The following is a 20942-nucleotide window of genomic DNA, read 5'->3' on the forward strand; positions in this document are numbered from 1 at the left end:
AATTTTACTACTTGGGAAACCTTAGAAAGAAAACAAAAGCGGTAACTACTGGTAGCGATAATGACACCATTGTCGCTGCGGTAACGACGTCCGAAACCTGTACTTGATTGTCAAGAAATGAGCTATCTAATTTATCTTCAAGAAGTTGACAGCCCATTGGTGGGAACTGGGGAATGCAGGTTCTTAGCTTGCTGTTCACAAAAACGAATACCTGACATCCTGTAATTGTATATACCTAAGATTCCCTACATCATATCTCTCCTTATGTAATCTTTTTTTCTTTATTAAGGGGCTTTTTCGATTGAACGAATATGTCGCCCCATGTACATATTTGTTAGGCACTTTGAGTTCTGCGGGCTCAGCACGGTTCCATTTTTATCGACTATCACTATGCGCGTCCCTTTCGCACTTACATACTTGTTAGAACGTGACAGGCATGGTGAAAAGGGATAAAAACGCGACCGTGCTAAGCCGCCTGATGTTGTAGACCTATTTTTGTATTCAATACTTAGTATTTTATTTCTTTGCGCTGTGCCAACAATTCTTACTTGTCCATTTACACGCACTTTGTTCGGGGTCCCTTTGTTTCCCATATCCCAAAGTTTTAAGTCATAATGTATTGTTTGTCATATTATCGTTAGTCATAAAACTGAAACTGTTAACTTTTCAGGATTTTCGTAAGGTTATTCTGTAGATAGGTTAGGTTAGGTTAGGTTTGTTTTATGGCAATCCTGAAAAGTTACGCGTTTCTGAGAAAAACCAATTATGACTAACGAAAATTCGGACAAACAATACATTATGACTATTTGGGAAACAATAGAGACCCACTTTGTTCAGATTGCCTTGAAATGAGATTGAGATCGTTGTTGTATGTACGGTATTTAGGACACCACAAATCTCAATATGGGGCTGTCCATAAATTACGTCATCGATTTTTGACGATTTTGGACCCCCCCCCCCCTATAATCATCCAAAAATCATGCATCAAATGACCCCATTTCCTCCTACTTCATGCTACCGTCATCCGATGTCCAGACCCCCCCCCCCTAATTTGAAACGACGTAATTTATGAATAGCCCCTATGTACCTATTATTGAAATTTGTATTGGCACTGACCGTATCTGAAGACTTGACAAAATGGTTAGAGTCGGACCAAGAAAAGTCTGCAGCGGATTTGATAGCCCACGCAGTGCAAGTGTTATTTATACGTCATAATTTCATAGAAGTTTGACGTTTAAAATAACACTTGCTTGGGCTATCAAATCCGCTGCAGACTTTTCTTGGTCTGACTCTACTTTAATGGTTTTCGTAACGTAGAAGGGCGTTTTCAGAAATAAATATTGAAAACCTGATTCTTTCACATCTGGACGTTCTTGGGCTCATTCTACTCAGAATCGACAGCATTCTCCATCCCACCATTAAAAAAAGATGTCCCAAAATGTCCATTCCATTACGTCACGTTTTAGTATGAAATTTTTTTTCACTTGTATGTGCGTGACGTAGTGGAATGTACAATTTTCATACAAATTTTTGAGACATTTTATTTTATCATCAGAATTGAATATGCTAGTGATTCTGAGTTAAAAGAACCCAAAAACACCGGGATCTGTGAGAATCGGGTTTTCGATATTTATTTCTGAAACCGCCCAGAAGTCATCGCATAGCATATCATTCTCTTCTATAATTACGATAACTGTTGAATGCAACCGGCTAGAACACATTCCTAGTAGTAGCAGGCGTGTCTTACTCCGCGATTTCGTCGCTTTGCTACAGGTAGCTAAAAGTACATCCGTTCCGCCCCAATTTTGGGGAAACCATAAGCCGCGCGTGGCGCTGTCGCCACCTAGCGGCCATATCTGTCCTGATCGTAACAGACGCGTCTTGTTAGAGAGTGAGTCTTCTGTACCTAGTACTATTATTTATTCTGTGGTAGTAGTCATTAGTCCAACTTTGTTGCCTTTTAAAAGAACAATTGTATAATCGGATAATGGTCTGAACTGGCCTCGCCCTCGTGTTGCCGATGCTGTGCCTTGCATTACAAATTGTTTAATCGAGGCTCAATAATACGAGGGGTGTTCAAAATATTCTCGGTATGAGAATGAAAACAAACAAGTACGAAAAGTTTTATATTTTTATTTTTCAATATACTCCCCCCCTATGTTCATCCACTTAAAAGATCGATCAATTATTTTTTTTAATCCCTCATAAAAATATTTTTTATATTTGGTGTAAAAATGCTCCTCCACTGCCGCCTTCAATGCTTCATCCTCAGAAAAAAAAATCCACGCAGATTTTTTTTAAGATTGGGGAACAAAAAGAAATCGCTGGGGGCTAAGTCCGGATTATACGGTGGCTGAGTAACAGTTTTAAACCCACATTCAACAATAGCTGCCTTGGCAATATGAGCAGTATGGACGGGGGCGTTGTCACGCAGAAGCAGAACACCTTTGGTTAACTTTCCTCGCCTCTTTTCTTTGATTGCATCCTTTAATTGACGTAGAATGTTAGCGTAGTACTGTCCTGTGATATTTAAACCTTTTTCTTTATAATCGATTAGTAATATTCCTTCACAATCCCAAAATATCGTGGCTATGACCTTGCCAGCTGAAGGGACGACCTTGAACTTCTTGGGATGAGCTGAACCCTTAATGTGCCACTGCATGGACTCTTGTTTACTCTCTGGGTCATAATGATGAACCCAGGTTTCATCTCCAGTAACTATTCTTTGCAGCACCTCATCAGGATTTTCACCGCACAGGTCAATAACATCGGAACAACACGCTACACGCATGTCTTTTTGAAGCCGAGTCAGCATTCGCGGAACCCATCTTGCACTTACTTTTGACATATTAAGATGGTCATGGATAATATCATGTATGATACCAATAGAAAGATTGGTTACTTGAGCTATAGATTTTACCTTCACTCGACCATCTTCCAATGTAAGTTTTTCCACTTTATCAATATTTTGTTGTGAAGTAGCTACTACAGGCCGACCAGGTCTAGGGTCATCTTCAATACTCTCCCTTCCACGTTTAAATTCGCTTGACCACTTTTGAATGGTAGATAAAAAAGGAGCAGACTCACGGTAAACACAATCCATTTCCTCTTTTATGGTTTTTTTATTTTTACCCTGTTTTGTCGAGAATCTTATGAAGCATTGATGTTCTAATTTAGTTAACATTGTCAATTCGCACATGATGTTCATGTTTGTTCAGCAATTGCAGAAAAACAAAAGAACATCTCGGTTCGAATCATACTTTTTTTTAATGTCAATGAATAAACCTTAGCAGCCAGTAACGAAAGAAATTTTAGAAGAGGTTGTAAGATATCAATACCGAGAATATTTTGAACGCCCCTCGTAGCACTAAGGTTAGATGACCGCATGGTGTTCTGAATGCTGGGTAAAAAGTTCTTATGGATGATACAAATATTACGTTACAGTAGTGAATAAAATTAAGTCTTGTGGTAAGCTAGAGGTAGGAGCGGGCGGGACAAACGCTAATCGAAAAATAAACATGAGTCGTAATTAGAGATGCGAATGAAAAGATACGTAGTGATTTCCGTTTCTATTGGCGTTTTATATTAGAGTCTGTTCGGAAAGAGAAGAGTCGTGGAATGTATGGGGCCCAATACATTCCATGACTTCTCTTTCCGAACAGCCTTTAAGGATTGTCGCTTAGCTTGCGGTGAGTTAGCCTTCGAAACATCTAAAATTATATCCGTCATGAGCCGAGATGTACGCTGAGAAAAAATCTGGTCTGATGTAATATCTATACATAGTCTACAGTTCTACACTTAGTATCCTCGATCAATATTCAAATTGCATGTAACGTAAGTCAGGCTCCGATACGACGTACTATGGTTGCCGACGCGTTCACTTGCCATGCGCTGCACAACAGTGTACCTAATACATATTGACATAAAAATCAAATACCTAATACATATTGTATCTGTCCCTGCCGGCCACAGATGAGAATAGGTTCATTCCCACCTGTCCCCGCCCCAGACAGGCAATATACTCGTATTATGTACGTATAATGTACCTATATACGTATGATTAATGTACGTAATTTGCGAGAGTGAAAGAAGAACACGAACCTACTAGGCCTTGAGTGTTCTGTTGTTTTTTTTAACTAGTCATGTTAATTATTATCGAAAAACAGGTTGTAAAAGGAATTAAAGTTTTGATTTTAATGTCTGTTCCGTTGTCATTGTCAACTTAACATGGCCACGACTTTGAAATCGACCCAGTTATTGTGTTATCAAGTATGAAGCCTGCTTTCACATTTGGATGAATTTTTGTAGATTGCCAATACAATTTTACATTATTTGACAGTTTTGACACATCACGCACCTACATTTAAATATAGTATTGCATAAATCCTGATCAGAATACTGAATCTCACATGTCTTCAAAATGTAGTTTTTAATACCCATAAATAAAACAAGTAAGAAAGAATCTAAAGGACAGCTTAACCCATAGCAAATATCATGTCCACATCACCTCCCATAACAGTATTAATCTTTTTGCGTAGGTATATGTAAAAACTTAGGGATAAGTTTGCCTTTGTACTACACATTTATGTTTTATCTGATGTAACCAATATTCCTTTCTTTTCGTACAATAAAGTGTTTACTTACTTATTAAAAACTCTTTGATGTTATTAAATATTACGGTTTGATATGCAAATGTTGAATAACGGGTAAGACCTAATGAACGTCCGATAAGTGGTTCTAGATTACACGACCCAAACCAGGTTGACATCCCAATTAGGTCGAGGAAAAGTCATTGTCATTGAAATGATCTATCATGAGCAAGTGTCACCTGTCACGTAAGCGTCGCCCTTACCTCTTTAGGCACGTACGTTTAGTAATAGTTATACAACGTTTCCTATCGGCTATCTGTTACTGTAACATTGAGATAAGTCCTTCGTAATCTTTGTGGTGAGTCCTCACGTCGGCCTACGAATTAGCGAAGGCCTTTTTTTGGGGCCATCGAAAAAGATTTTAATCTTCACAATAAAGCCATAAGTCGTTGTCGTCGAGTTAATCACGTCGGTTAGTAGAGCTTACTACACATTGACTTATAGCGATAAAAACATTTTTATGACCCAGTCCCTCATTTTTCATGAATTTTTTTTTAAAGCTAGGTTCACAAGTCTACATCTACATCATTTTGCCATATCATATCTCTGTTGCGTAGCACCGAAGTGTATCATAATCAAGGCCTGTTCACTTCCTAAGAAAGTTCTGTCCCCAAATAATTGCGCATGTATGCGCCTGAAGCTTCTATGTGTGCTTTGGCCTCCTAGAAAAAGTTGCCAGTAAGCAAAATAAAAACATTTTTCTACAGCAACATTTCTCCCAACTAAGATTTAAATTTTCACGAATTTTTTACATTATTAATCGTAAAACGGGACTTAAAATACTTAAAACTTAACTACACGCGATTAAGTTTTATAATGAATATTTGCTTCCAACTGTCTTTATCAATGTTCATAAAATATTTGGAGGGTAGGTACGTCTACCCACCATAATAAAAAAAAAATATTTGTCAATGACTCTGTCCAACTGCTGTGGTTAAAGTTCATAACGAAAATTTTATTTATTAAATCTTTAAATAATAAATACAACGTAGCGGTACTACCACTTAAGACTCTGTTTGTAAGTCTGTGCCTACATGGATTACAGCAATGCACATAGAAAATGTGCTAAATGCGGAGCAACGGCTGTTGAAGATACATATTTGAGTGAAATTCATAGCTTTAGTGGGTTCAGAAGGAACCGCGTCATAACGCATCTGGAAAGCGTATTAATTAACCGTAAAGAAATGTATGAATACAAGTTGGAAATCTGTGTAAAGTGTAGTGTATCTGTGTGTGTAAAGTGTAATAGGTAGGCATGCCTAAAGATATTTGTATTATACTGAAAACTTTGTGAATGTGCTTTATTAATGTCTATTTTTTTATTAAGTTGTCAGGGTTTAATTTTCAGTGTATATTTCTATATGTAAAACATTTTTTTAATAAATAAAATAATACAATGTTATAAACATAAATATGCCTTTTATTTAAATCAATTGATAATACCACAAACAAGGGGTAATATTTGCATCTTTCATATATTTCGTGATATGAAGATAACTAATATGTTTATCAACAGAATTACTACCTATACCTACCAATACCCGCCAGGCTAAACCGGTTGTCAACTTTAGTTCCATTGGTACACAACGACGGCGCCACTAGTATAAACGTATAAACGGTTGGGGACATTTTTTTGTATGGAGTTACCGTTCTTCTCCTAGTGAGTATTATATTCTTTGATCATAATTGTTACTGTGGAGGCAAAAAGATGTAGATGATGGCGATTTTTTTGCGTTCACAACGATCATGCGTATCATGCATGCGTCGTCGGTGTTACGCGACGGAAATATGATATGACAAAATGATACAATTATGTGACCTAGCTTAACTTGTATAGGTACTAATTACTTCAATGGTATTTAATTCGTATTGAACTGAAATAAATTTGCATCGGGTTTATTTCGTTTTTAGGGTTCCGTACCCAAAGGGTAAAACGGGACCCTATTACTAAGACTTCGCTGTCCGTCCGTCCGTCCGTCCGTCCGTCCGTCCGTCCGTCCGTCCGTCCGTCTGTCACCAGGCTGTATCTCACGAACCGTGATAGCTAGACAGTTGAAATTTTCACAGATGATGTATTTCTGTTGCCGCTATAACAACAAATACTAAAAACAGAATAAAATAAAGATTTAAATGGGGCTCCCATACAACAAACGTGATTTTTGACCAAAGTTAAGCAACGTCGGGAGTGGTCAGTACTTGGATGGGTGACCGTTTTTTTTTGCTTTTTTTTTTTTTGCTTTTTTTTGCATTATGGTATGGAACCCTTCGTGCGCGAGTCCGACTCGCACTTGCCCGGTTTTTTTTACACGTATTGATTGACTAGCCAGTGTTTTTGTGTGATGGCGAACAATTCGAATATGTCTGCTATCGTGTTGATTTTGTGTATTATGTTTTTGTTCATTTTATAGGTATGTTATGGAAATTACGTAATCTTAAAATGTGCATTCTATATCTCCTGTTTGATTATTTATAATATCGATAAAAAGGCCGCTGTTATTTTCTTATTCTTTTACCCGTACAGTATAATAATTTCTAGATTTTGAATATTTATTAATACTTTCAGTTTTGTTGCGAAAGAAAAAATATTGCTAAGATTGTGCGATTTGTGCGTCAACTTGGCATTGATGCGTACTCGGAATCGTTATTATTACAATGTCTGGTCTTGTCCATTTAATCAGCAACAGCAGAGACTTTCCTCGTTTGCTTAAAATTGATATCTGACCTTCACCTTGAATAAGGCTAGGTTCCTAAAAAGCTAGTAAGTTGATTGACTATACATTGTTAAATAATTTGGTTTGAGGTAGTAGAGAGAAAGAGCACTAAATGACACTTGGTAGGTATAATAGATTTCGATGTCATGGCAACTGACGATATTTAACACATTTTACCAAGAAATATGATCAAGGTTCAATAGTCAGTTGGTACCAAATAAATTAATTACAATAACAAGTAGGTAACGGTCAAAAATACTACTTTCTCTCCTTTGCATGTCTATCAAGTACTTCTCGAGACCTTTCAAATGGGCCTAAACTCAATGTGCTGTATGGTTTTCCATCGAAAAGTTCCTTTGGCTAGGTACCTTCCGACTGCATCATCAGATCAGCTCCATGTTAGCATATTATTGCAATGTCATCGGAAATATAGAAGTATGCGAAATTTCAGCTCAATCAGACACCCGGATATGGTTCAAATTTAAGTTACAAGATTTGAAGCACCGTATATACAAAGAGATATAGGTATATACGTAGTGAAGCTTAATAAAAATGTGAAAAAGAGTACCTGTGGCTCAGTGTGGTAGTCCCAATTGGCGTCGGTGAATTGTAGCATAGTGGCCATCACAGGGATGTCCATGAAAAGCTGCTCACTGCCGCCCGCTTCTATAAGAAGCACCTGTAAAGGCGCGAAATATTATACAATAATAATCGTAATCCCAAGAATAATCAATCAATGCTTTATTATTTATCGACAATAAATATAACGAAAAACTGTATCAAAGCTAATTAGATGGGCCGGAACACGCGTGCGATTTCAATTACATAATTACAGACTACAATGAATATATAATTAGAATGAATTAAATCGATTGAAATGAAATACAGCTATGTAACATGCATTATTTTTATTGCACCGCCTAAATGAGGCTAAGTCAATTTGGACGAAAAGCATTGATTAACCTTTTGGACGCCAATGACTGATATATCCGCAGCGTAGGTCCAACGCCAAAGCCCGATTAATCCGTCACAGACCACAGAGCAACACCGACCTACGTGCATATGCATAAAGTTCAATTTCAGTTTTGTCAAATCGGTGACGTGGCGTCCAAGTGACAGCTTTTGTGTTTGACACGGCGTCGAAAAGGTTAACGTTAACGTTGAATCTCACGCTCTTTGGTAGATACTCGTAGCTAGATACTAGTACAGTCAGACAGACAGCGTTGAAAATGGCTTAACAATAAGTTAATTTTGTTATAAATTGTATAATTTTTACCCACTTAAACTTTTATTACTTGTTAAAGTAATTCAGGGCGTGCTAGAATTCACTAAACAAATGAACAGTGAAGTGAAGCTATGCATGAAGATACATGCAATAAGAAATATCTTATACCATCGCCCACACTCTTAAGAGCCAACAGGAGTGGTCATTCCTCCATACAAACGTAGTCCTCGTTTTCCTCCGTGGTTTTTGAAGCTAGAGCAATGATTTTTTCAACACAGATTAATATTGTCAATATCTGTGTCGGACCGTTTTGCTTTTTTTGATATTTTTGTTTTTTAAGGCGCTAGAGCCCTTCAAAAACGGCCAAAATGGCCTAATAGACTATGCCGCAATGAGAGGCGTGGTATTCAAAACTGATATCAATTAGCCAAAAAAGCAAAACGGTCCGACACAGATAATTTCATAATCATTTAGATTTCCAAATTTGGTTACGATTGGTTAAGTTTTGGGGGAGGAAAAAGAGGACTACGAAACCTCGATTTTTGTCATTTTTACGCAGGATTTTTCGCCTCAGCTGCAGTTGTCCCTATCGCACTAATTTTAGGGGCGGAGTCAAGTTTCTAAATACGTACACAGCCAGAAAAGTGATGGGCAATAGTCGACATTTAATGTCGATAATCTAGTGATGTAAGAAGTTATCGATAAACCGTCTTGTGTGAAAATATCTAGATCCTAAGATACAAGGGGTTTTGGGTTGAGAGTAGGGAACACATTTTTGTAGTTATGATATACAATCTATTATGAACTTTTTGATTCTAATATTTCAAATTAGAAATCAAAATCAAAAATATTTTATTGCATGGTTAAAATGGGTTAACAAAATTTTTAGGTACCTACAGGCACGCTTCGTAATTGTCGAGCAATTTAGGGTCCTAGCTGAATTGGTTGTTCCATACTTACTCGTGCTCTATGGAATGTCCAATTTAGCTAGAACCCTAAATGGCTCAACAATCACGGAGCGTGACAGTACAAATGATTCATGTTCTGTATATCCTGCCCTACAATGGCGTTAATATTTGGTTGTCATGTCTATACTTCGTTTTTAAGCATTATTGAAAAAAAAAATAGTAAATACTAATATTAACCACTAAGTACATAACTATTACAAAAAAAGCTAATAAATAATTATACGATTGCATGCTTAAAAAAGACACGTCACCTTCACTCTAATGCTAAACAAACGAAGAATAAGAACTAACAGCGATAAGACCGCCTGTTGCTACCTTTATCTACATTGTAAATCGGTTTTAGGGTTCCGTACCCAAAGGGTAAAACACGGGACCCTATTACTAAGATTCCGCTGTCCGTCCGTCCGTCTGTATCTCTGTATCTCACGAACCGTGATAGCTAGACAGTTGAAATTTTCACAGATGATTTATTTCTGTTGCCGCTATAACAACAAATACTAAAAACAGGATAAAATAAAATTTTTAGTGGGGCCTCCCATACAACAAACGTGATTTTTGACCGAAGTTAAGCAACGTCGGGCGGGGTCAGTACTTGGATGGGTGACCGTTTTTATAAATAATGGTACGGAACCCTTCGTGTGCGAGTCCGACTAGCACTTCGCCGGTTTTTTTTTAATTTGTTTTTATGTTTGTGGTGTAATAAAGAATATTTTAGAGTCAGACCAAGAAAAGTCTACAGCAATTTTGATAGCACACGCAGTGCAAGTGTCATTTATATGTCATAATTTCATAGAAGCGACGTTTGAAATAATACTTGCACTGCGTGTTCTATCAAAATCGCTATAGATTTTTCTTGGCCTAACTCTACTTTAAATTACAAAGTAAGGCCTAAATTATAAAATAAGGCCCATCAATGTTTTTTTTTTGTGTTTATTAAACTTGATATTTTGTCTATAGTATTAGCGGACATGGCCTCAAAATTTAAACCCGCTTAAGAATCGGGCCTTATTTCGTGCATTATATACAATACTACCCATTTTTGTGTAGTCATTATTCATACTATAGAAGCATTGTTTGAGTAGCCAATTATTTAAACAGTATTTTTTTAAAGGGCAACGGTGGCAATATTTTAAGGTCTGGATAATAAGATACAGATCTTAATAAGGATATCAATGTAAGTGAATGTTACCATGACTACCAAACAAACAAATGTGATAGAATTTACCAGCTGGCATTGTAACATTCAGACAGTTACCTATGTACCTAATCTGAAATATGAATAAATTAGTAATATTTTAAACAGGAAAGTAAACCGAATTTTGGCCTTTTGCTGGACACAATCACAATAGTAATTTGTTTTACAAGAGGGCAAAGTTTATCGCCACCGGTTGATGCATTTGCAGCACCAATGGTAAAAAATGCAAGCTCATCATCAACTGCATAATCGACGTTTGATATGACTATTGAATCCGAGCTTTTTGATCATGAATCATGATAAAACAAAATTTTAGAAGGTCGCAGAATAGTGGATTTAAAATATTTATTTTCTGTGATCTCAAATATCAGGCACGATCATACAAATTGTACATTTGCTGATCTTGCCTTTGTCATTGAAAGACGTAAGGGTTTACACAGAGAATATATATTTAAGTGTAATATGTGCAAAAAAAAGGAAACGATACACTCTGAAGACCCAAAAAGAAAATGTTAGTAAATACTGCTCCTCCCCATGGTTACTTGGTTCCTTATTCAACCTACCTGAAATTAAACGAGTAGGTTAGTAAATTATATCATTTTACATTATAAAGTTAAATGTTTAGGTATCTCAATCACTTACTCACTGGTGGACATGGACGCAAAATTTTTGCCCATCTACTTATACTATCTTATAAAAAATGAAATTTTGAAAGTTAGCACGCTTAAAGTTCGTTTTTTTTGCATTAAGGTAACAGATTTTGACATGTCTTATTAAAAATTACCATTGAAAAATAAGTCATAGCAAATATGTTAGAATTATAAATCATATTAATCATATTAATGAGCAAGAGCACCCTAAACCGGCGAGCGTGTATGAGGAATGTTATGAATGTGAAGGAAGCGAAAGTGGTATGTCAGGATCGTAGGAAGTGGAAATCCGTGGTCTCTGCCTACCCCTCCGGGAAATAGGCGTGATTGTATGTATGTATGTATGTATGTATTAATCATATACTTTTTTATATTCTTTTGCTTTCATAAGTAATATAAACTAATTTTTGAAAGCGTTTTTCAATAATTATTAATAAAAAGACACGTCATGATTGTTTACCTTCTTTCTAATGCTAAAAAATAACGAACTATAATAACCGGGCCTTATTTGGTACAGAACCTTGATTTGATAGGTACATCGGATATTCTGGGCCCCTGAGTTTGTTACGTAAAGGACAAAATGGTGACATGTGGTTAGAGCTGATACTGTTAAACTAGTGGTTCTGTGCGCTAAGTATAAAAAATAAGCTTCAGCGAACTCATTAAGCCTAGAAAAAACCCTCCACCCTACTGCCACTTAAGTCAGTCTTGAGTCTTTGAATCAATTTCCGTAGTAGTACTACTACTACTAAGGTACTAGGAGGTAATAAGGCCTATAGTAGGTATAATAAGGCCTACCTGAAAAATAATGTTCTTACAACAGTGTAACCGTGTTAGTTATTTGAGTAACATATATGTAAAGTGATACAATTAAAAGCTAACAGCAAACCAGTACATAAATTATATCTTATGTACTTCTTATGAATTACACTCTTATAAAGGTTTCGGCTAATTACGCTTAATTACTTGAATAAAGTAAGTAAGTAAGTAAGTAAGTAAATATTCTTTATTGCACCAATAATTATACATTTTACATACATGTAAAACTACAAAGAAATAAACTATAAAGGTAGATGAATTGCGTGCGGTCCAATAGGTAACCACAACTCACGGAGTCCAAAACAATAAGCTGATCAGCAAAGTCAAGTAAACAAAGGCAAGTCACAGTAGTAGAAAGATTATCGAGTTCCGTAAACGTAAGCCGGGTCAAAAAATTCAATCGCAACACAGTAAGTAATAAGTGAACGCCTCGTGGCAGTAACGCACGAAAAATAACATTGCAAATTGTCGGCAATGAGGCGCGCGCGGGTGCAAGCGTACGCATCTGTGTGCGTGCATTACACACACAAATACAGTCTCTCACGCCCCGTCAGAGCGACGGGTATATTCAGCTTGAAATCTCAAAATTGACTTTTAGCTCAGCTCCCGTTTCGTCTTAACTGTCCATCAATGAACCTTATGCCTTTTGTAATAATAACCGTTGGACAGTTAAGACGAAACAGGAGCTGAGTTTTAAATATTTTAGGTAAATATACCCGTCTCGCTAATGGAAGCGGCACCTAAAAGTAGTGCGATAAGGACAAGGCGAAAAATCCTGCGTAAAAATCTCAAAAATCGAGGTTTGTACTCCTCTGTTTCCTCCTCTAAAACTTAACCAATCGTAACCAAATTTGGAAATCTAAATGATTATGAAATTATCTGTGTCGGACCGTTTTGCTTTTTTGGCTAATTGATATCAGTTTTGAATGCCACGCCTCTCATTGCGGCATAGTCAATTAGGCCATTTTGGCCATTTTTGAAGGGGGGAAAAATATCAAAAAAATCAAAACGGTCCGACACAGATATTGACAATATTAATCTGTGTTGAAAAAATCATTGCTCTAGCTTCAAAAACCACGGAGGAAAACGAGGAGTACGTTTGTATGGAGAAATGACCACTCCCGTTGGCTCTTAAGTGTATTGCTGTTTGTACATGGAAATATTTAGTAGTAACTGTTTCACTCCGTATTTTCCATGATTGCGGTGACTCATATCGAGACCTAATCATTTTTTAACTCCGTCGCATAGCGGGCATATCGCCTCTACTGAAAAATCATTTGGACGCACTGCGTATTGGACGTGCAGCTAACAAATCATTACGACTACTAGATAGTCGGATGAAGCGAACCACCCTTATGTAACTTTGTTTCTTCAGCCCTTCTATTTGACAATTAAATGACTGCCAGTGCCAGTGATTCTAAAGGGGCCCACTGATTAACAGTCCGCCGGACGGTATCGGCCTGTCAGTAAGAACAACATTTTGACAGTTCCGAACAACTGACAGGCCGATACCGTTCGGCGGACTGTTAATCAGTGGCCCCTTTAATCAACTTCATTTGAAGCTTGGAAGTCTGGGGGTCTGTGGGCCTGTGGCGCTTGTCATTAGGAATAGACAACTCTCATCCTAAATTATTGAATTGAAGGTAGGACTGTTGTACATATATTTAATTACACAAACGGGTCTACCGCGAATAGTTTCATTGTTGTTGTTTCATTGTTGTGTCGTATTTCATTGTTGTTGTTGTTTGTTAGGTTAGGAATGTTGTGGAGCTCCACTAAGAATTTTTTGATTTCCAATCCCTAACGGGGTGAAAAAGGGGTTGGATGTTTTCATCGTACTCTGCTTGCCACTTAACGCAGACAAGTAGTGGGCGGAGTTAGGGATACAAAACAAATGATTTACTATTTTTATTAGATTAAAAAAAACTTAATACAGGATACCACAAAGTGAAAACTTGAAAAGAAATTTCCAATATTCATACATATAAAAGTTATAAAACAGACAGTAAACATGAATGAAATTGAATAAATTAGATGTGACGCCTGTAATATAATACTAGCAATTGTTAGTCTAGTAGTAAAACAATGCATTTTATGGGTAACCAAATTATTCTTCTCTCATGAAGTAATTTTGACTTGTATTTGTAAGAAAGGGATATAACATAATTTAATTTAATCAGTCCCGTAAAGTTTTATGAATAAGGGGGTTAATAAATATCTGGATAAAGATATATGAGATATTATATATTTTCATGTCATAGAAACAAAATAATACTTAAAGAGGCTTATTCTGACTGTCATAACAGGTTATCAATTTAATCTGGATGTACAGTCACCTGCAATAATATGTTACACAACGAAGGCCGCAAAAATATCTGACTAGATCTTATTTGTAGAGCCATAAGAGCCTGTCACATATTTTTGCGGCCTTTGAGGAGTAACTATTATTGCAGGTGACTGTACTATTAGAAGTATTAGAACAAATTAAATAATTTTCAGAAAATATTATTTCAGTTTATAATCTGGATGTGTTATGGATATGATCTGTCAGTGTCAAAATTGCCGTTTCTGGTTTAAGGATATTTTTACGTCACAGTTTTTTTTACATATCTATTAGTGAATAATTTGATAATGTATTATTCTTTGGTCGTGCATACTTTTGTTTTCTTCTACTCGTACTGTGATACCTGGTGGGTATCACAAAAAACTGGAAAAGATCGTTACGAAGAGCATTACTCATTAGGTACCTATAAAATCGCATCTTGTTGTTGTTATTTTACCTTTTGCTTACGTATATATAACTTAAGGTAGGTATTTGTACTTACCTATTTATTGTTATCTGATCTGAAGTGTGCAAAAAAGTATTTGATTGAACGTTTGTTTAAATTATACCAATAAATTATCGCGATAATGCGTGTCGTTGCGAATACATTACGTCAAACGTGACGATTGCTTTTTTTGCTGTCTAATTTGTTTACCGATAGGTCTATTAATATAACTAATTAATCATACGAGTAGGTACGTTAACATAACTATTTTTACAACATGACAATCGTACAGTCGTGGCTAGCATAGTAAGCTTAGTTAGGACGTGAGGACTTAAGTTGGGGCTTTTACAACATTTTGCAAATTATTTAAATTGTGGGCAATCCGGTCTAATGTTTACACAAGATTTCATGGCAAAATTTAGTCCTTATACTTTCAGGATCAATTAAATATACAAACAAATACTACACGCGATTACATAAACAATATTGACCAGGTTCGATTCCGATTCCGAGTTATGTATGAGAGTTAAAAAAAAGTGTGAATGTCATTATTATTAAATCTAAAATCGAAGCCATGGTTCCTAAGAACCGATATCGCTATCTTCCATAGTTTCTGACTTCTCCCTACTGACCCATTTGGATTGATCACCCTGTATAGGGTTTTCGGGGCCGAAAAATGGATCTAGCTAGGTCTTATCTCTGAGAAAACGCGAATTTTTAAGATTTTATATGTTTTCCGAACAAAGCTCGGTCTCCCAGATATTTTGTTGTTATAGCGGCAACAGAAATACATCATCTGTGAAAATTTCAACTGTCTTGCTATTATGGTTCATGTGTGGCAGACAGACGGACGGACAGAAGGACAGCGTAGTCTTAGTAATAGGGTCCCATTTTTAGCCTTTAGGTACGGAACCCGAAAAAATGACAGACGCTACGACGAGCTACGACGTGACTATTTCCACAACTTCATTAGATTTTAAGTTTCAACTGGTGTTTTCTATTAACGATTGTCATCTTGGCTAGGCCCCCTGTTTACACATTGTGTTATGAAACTGTGTGATGTGTGGAGCCCTTTTGTAAAGACATTGTACGAGTTGTGGAGCCCTTTAGTTGTTGTCTGTGGTTCCATAGATTTAGCCCCTTATTCATAAAACTTTACGGGCCTGATTTAGTTAAATTATGTTTTATCACTTTCTTACAAATACATAAGTCAAAATGACAGATATTTAAGGACAAACGATTATTAGCTAATGGAGGTTTGTAGCGCGTTTATGCATTAACCTCGTTTCGATGGAATGTCAACCTTAATTAAAAACAAAGTAGGTAGCATTTCATTTGTCTCGTAAAATTTACGAACAAAATAAGGGGGTTAGCATTTAGTGCGAGTTCATACATTTGCTACATGCATTAGTAGTTTAGATATTTCGGTAATATACTAACCTTAAAATCTTCAACTTCCGTGAGCCGATTGCTAAGCACGCACCCAGCAGTCCCGGCTCCTATGATGATGAAGTCGTACTCCGAGTACAGCTCCTCGGCGTCAGGGGGCTCCCCGAGGTACAGGTTGTTGGTGTCGCGGAGTAGCCCTGACACTGCATCGAAGAGTGAGGGCTGCTGCGACAGCACCCCGCCGAGTACGCATGATAAACTGAAATAGGAAAAGGCGTGAGTGGGAAGTCAACGGATACTTGTGACAGCGATACCCTTAACCATTGATAGACCTTATCCGGTTGTAATAAGGTCTACAACGGTACTGTGGTGGTCAAGTTCGCTAGGTATGACAGAGATTTTGCGTTAGGTGAGCGCGATGCCACTCAACTCATGCCGACGCCTTCTGCCGCTCTGCACTCCCTAACTGTTGATACTTGTGACAGCAATATACTTAACTAACCATTGATAGACCTTATCCTGTTGCAATAAGGGCTACACTGGTACTGTGGTGGTCAAGTTCGCTAGAGCCTATATGACAGAGGTTTTGTGTTAGGTGAGCGCGATACCACTCAAATCATATGTGTGATATGTGCCGATGCCTTCTGCAGTTCTGCACTCCCTAAGTATCTGTTGAATTTCGAATATTGCTGCGCAGTGCGCAGTCTAGGTTTTGCTTCGGAACTCAGATCGCGGTTCCGCCTTGGTAGTTTCGCAGCGAAGGTGTCCTATAGCCATAATAATGACTTTTTTGTTGGATATTTTCTGTACTTAGGGCCTATGCATATGACGTATTTTAATGATTTCCCCGACAACACTTTACTTATATTCGCAAAAAATCCTTTGTTGGGCGTATTACATATGTATGTATTTTTTATTTTACTAAATAAATGACCTTCACCTGGCCGTAACCTCTTAATACTCATTATTGTACATTAATAATTCATTTTTGCCACGCAGGTCGCGCGTTCGTTGATAATCTGGTCAAATACTGTCAGTACTATTTGGCACCAGAATACATTGCCTTGATCTTTGATGATGATTAGTGAAAACTTGATAAGTTCATTGCTGTTCTAATCATCCGTCTATTTATACTCAAGAGCAATAATACGGATCACTTTGTATAGATATTTGCATTGTAGTGTAGTAGGTACCTGTCGAATTCATTGCTTATTCATGGCTTATCCGAAATAAAAATAATTGGAAAGACAATTTATGAAATAATTATTTACAATAAACATACATTATGTGCAAGAATTTGCCATTTGCATCCAAAGAACCCTTTCTTTCAAATAAAATATTTAAGATTTTACATGAATATGACAAAATTTGATAAAGTTTATTATAAAAAAAATATTTAACTGGATAGATAAAACTTATAATAAAACAAATATAATGCGTTACCCTTTTTCCAATCGACACCTAGTCACCTTAAGTTCTATACTTACGGCTTGTGACGTCAAATAAATCTTGCTGGGATTCGTAACTAGGAACACCGGATTTCTAGGCAGAGTCTTTTAGGACTGAGCGGTCTACCGAACCTCCACAAATCCAATAACTAAATCAACATTTATTATTAAACTTAAAAACAAAATTTCACAAAAATTGGTTGATAAATACGACTTGTAGATGAGAAACACCCCGATAGCCGAGCCGATAGACATAGGTACAAAATCTTTTTTGCCCAAGCTCAAACGGAAACCTTCGCACCCACTCAATCAATAAGTGTAAGACAAGCCAAAAATATTACTATAATCTTATTGATCACAGTAAGATTAGATTAATCTAAATAGGTTTAGAATGGAGCCTACCTGAAGTATATGATCCACAGATTTTTCATATCTTGTCGCTTCACGAACCTTTCACGGCTGAGGTAATAATTTGACTGATCGCATAACAGTAGTGCACAATTTATCGAACTAATTCTCGTTTATCAACATAATAACTAAATACCTGTGGAAAAATCACACAAATAGCCTGTTATTAGTTATGAGATTTGCCATTAAGGGGTGTTCGTCAAAAGGTCTGACGCAAATGTTTAGTTTGTTTTGCTTATCGTGTTTATACTCATTTGGCTTGCATGATTAGTTGATTGACACGTGATTACTAGTAAAGTTCTAGATTTTTCGTGTACTAGAAGGTGCTTGTAACTGAAGCGGTGAAAAATCAAGAATCTACATTCTACGCTAACTACATTTCACACAAGCGTATTGTGTTACAAAAATCCCGCTCAGCATAATGCTAACCCTAAAGTCAGCGCTGATCTTAGAGTTGGCGAGACCAAAAGTAATAATCGATAAAAAGTTTTGTCGTCATGTTGATAGGCTGTATAATACATCCGGTATATAATAACATACCTGCGGGCTCAGCACGGTTCCATTTTTATCGACTATCACTATGCGTGTCCCTTTCGCACTTACATACTTGTTAGAACGTGACAGGCATGGTGACAAGGGATAAAAACGCGACCGTGCTAAGCCGCCTGTTCATCGACAGTACAATGATAAAAAAGAATCATGTAACTGTCTCTAATCTGTGTAACTAGTTTTTTAGAACGAAAAACAATAGAAATAAAATAGGTGTATTTTTAAACTGGATAGGTAAATAAACTACTCACAATAGCTCGTCGAAATTATTAGCTAATTTAAGATCTGTATTAAGGAAAAGATGATCTCAGATCTCAGAGGTCTCAGGTGCTTTCGATGATAAAACCGCATCCTTTATGGAATTTTTTCACCATATTGTTTTGTTATGAGGCGTAAATATTAGTGGTATTGTTTATCCACACACGGAATAAAACATCCTACGTCTTGCGTTTGGAAAATCCAAATCTACTTTTAGAATTGAATTCACCAGTCGGGTGAGTAACCGATTCATGGTCATTAATTGTAACTTAAGTATATATTTAGATGGAACTGGAATCACTGTGGTTTGCACTACATTAAAGTGCAACTATGTAGTTACCTACTGGAATATGTACCTTTATAATGTTACTGTAAATACTCGTTATTATTTAAAGTTAAAACGTGTTTTCCCGTATAGTAAAAGTCTTCCTATTTATTAACAAGTTCACGGACAGTCCGTCGAGAGACCCTGTCCTTGGAAGCCAAGTTTTCATAGGATCTTAATGAAGTCTGGTATCTTTTGCGATTTAGCCACATCACAAGGGTCTCTAGTGTCCCAGCACCAAATCCAGCAAAATCTTCAGGGTGACTTACCGACCACATGTATATCACCACCCGTGTTACGAACTTCTTTTGTATGAGAATCAACTGCTATCAATATGTGGCACATATTTTATAGAAAATGCGATGTGACAGTCCGTACATGGAAAATATAACTATTGTATGGGATTTACAAGTGCAACTTCACGCAATTTCGAAAATAGAGCTGTGGCCGTGAACGTGTTATTTAAAGGTACCTAAGATCATGGAGACACTCCGGACCTCATTTCGTTACGAACAAACCATAGTGTAATTATATTCATTATTCATTAATAAATAGCAAACAAAAAACCAGGATAATGGTAACAATATTTATTTATTTTTACACAATGATATTATTCAACAATCAACACTTCTTACTTATGACAATAATATTACAATACCTAAGTATTTACATTCTTATTAAATTAAAACAGATTTTTCCAGATCATAATATATATTAACCTGTAGGTATATTATAACATTTATGAATAAAGTACGGTCCAATCAATTTGCTCTTTGCAAAAGGAATCGATTTAACACAATACGATGTTAATTTTTTTATATAGTATTTGCAGAATGGTCCCATTACGGTGATTACGGTATACCCAAGATAATTTAAAATGTTTGTAAATTTCTTACCATGTACTTGTTCATCTCAATTAGATTTAACTATAGGTACTTGTTTATTTAATTACCAAGTACTGGTTACAATATCTAGTTTGACGTAAGTCAACGTCATTACGAGGGGAAAAACCGGGTGTTCAATTAAGTGTGGAATATTCGTGATTAATTTAAAGTTTTTGTGCAGTGACTAACAAAAGTTGTTGATTAGATGAGGGCTAACCTTTAAGGCCTCTTCTCCGTGACCATTGAAAATATATGAAAACAAAATTCCAAACATGTATCTATTGTGATTCAGAAGTACCTATATGTACCTACAGATATGTCCGTCACAGTTGCCAGACAGATCCGACAGAGAGTACCGTATGTATAAGCCTATCTTTTGTGGGAAAGTATATAAAGGACTTTTGGAGTCACAAACTGTCTAATCCAGAAAAAGAAATCCTTCGATGCTCAGGGAAAAAGATGACTTTGTGAGATGCTACGAGTTTTAATTAGAAAATGAAAAAAGTCTAGTGCGTTAAAATTATTGTCCATGGTTTCGCCTTATCCAATGTGATAATCAAAATCATGCAATCGCAATCCAGCGCGGGAACATCACCCTCCCGGGCACCAAATTTTGATAGGTATTTTTAATTTTTAGTTTTATAGACGGTCAAGCAGATCTTGTCAGTAGAAAAAGGCGCGAAATTCAAATTTTCT

The 20942-nt window shown here is 36.5% G+C and overlaps 2 protein-coding genes across 3 annotated transcripts in view; one reads left to right on the plus strand and one right to left on the minus strand.

Annotated features, from left to right (window-relative positions):
• The window catches only part of LOC134800209 (flotillin-2), a 395117-nt gene that overhangs the window by 100044 nt on the left and 274131 nt on the right, over positions 1-20942 (plus strand). The window lies entirely within an intron of this gene.
• LOC134800330 (uncharacterized) overlaps positions 1-20942 on the minus strand; it is a 74194-nt gene that overhangs the window by 4290 nt on the left and 48962 nt on the right. Inside the window, exons 6-9 of the mRNA XM_063772830.1 lie at positions 18771-18895; positions 18225-18298; positions 16426-16633; positions 7929-8039 (exon numbers count right to left, since the gene is read on the minus strand). Coding sequence (XP_063628900.1) covers positions 7929-8039; positions 16426-16633; positions 18225-18298; positions 18771-18895 — 518 coding nt within the window. The remainder of the gene's footprint in view (positions 1-7928; positions 8040-16425; positions 16634-18224; positions 18299-18770; positions 18896-20942) is intronic.

The sequence above is a fragment of the Cydia splendana genome, chromosome 19 (assembly GCF_910591565.1).
Source record: "Cydia splendana chromosome 19, ilCydSple1.2, whole genome shotgun sequence".
In the NCBI taxonomy this organism is placed as follows: Eukaryota; Metazoa; Arthropoda; class Insecta; order Lepidoptera; family Tortricidae; genus Cydia; species Cydia splendana.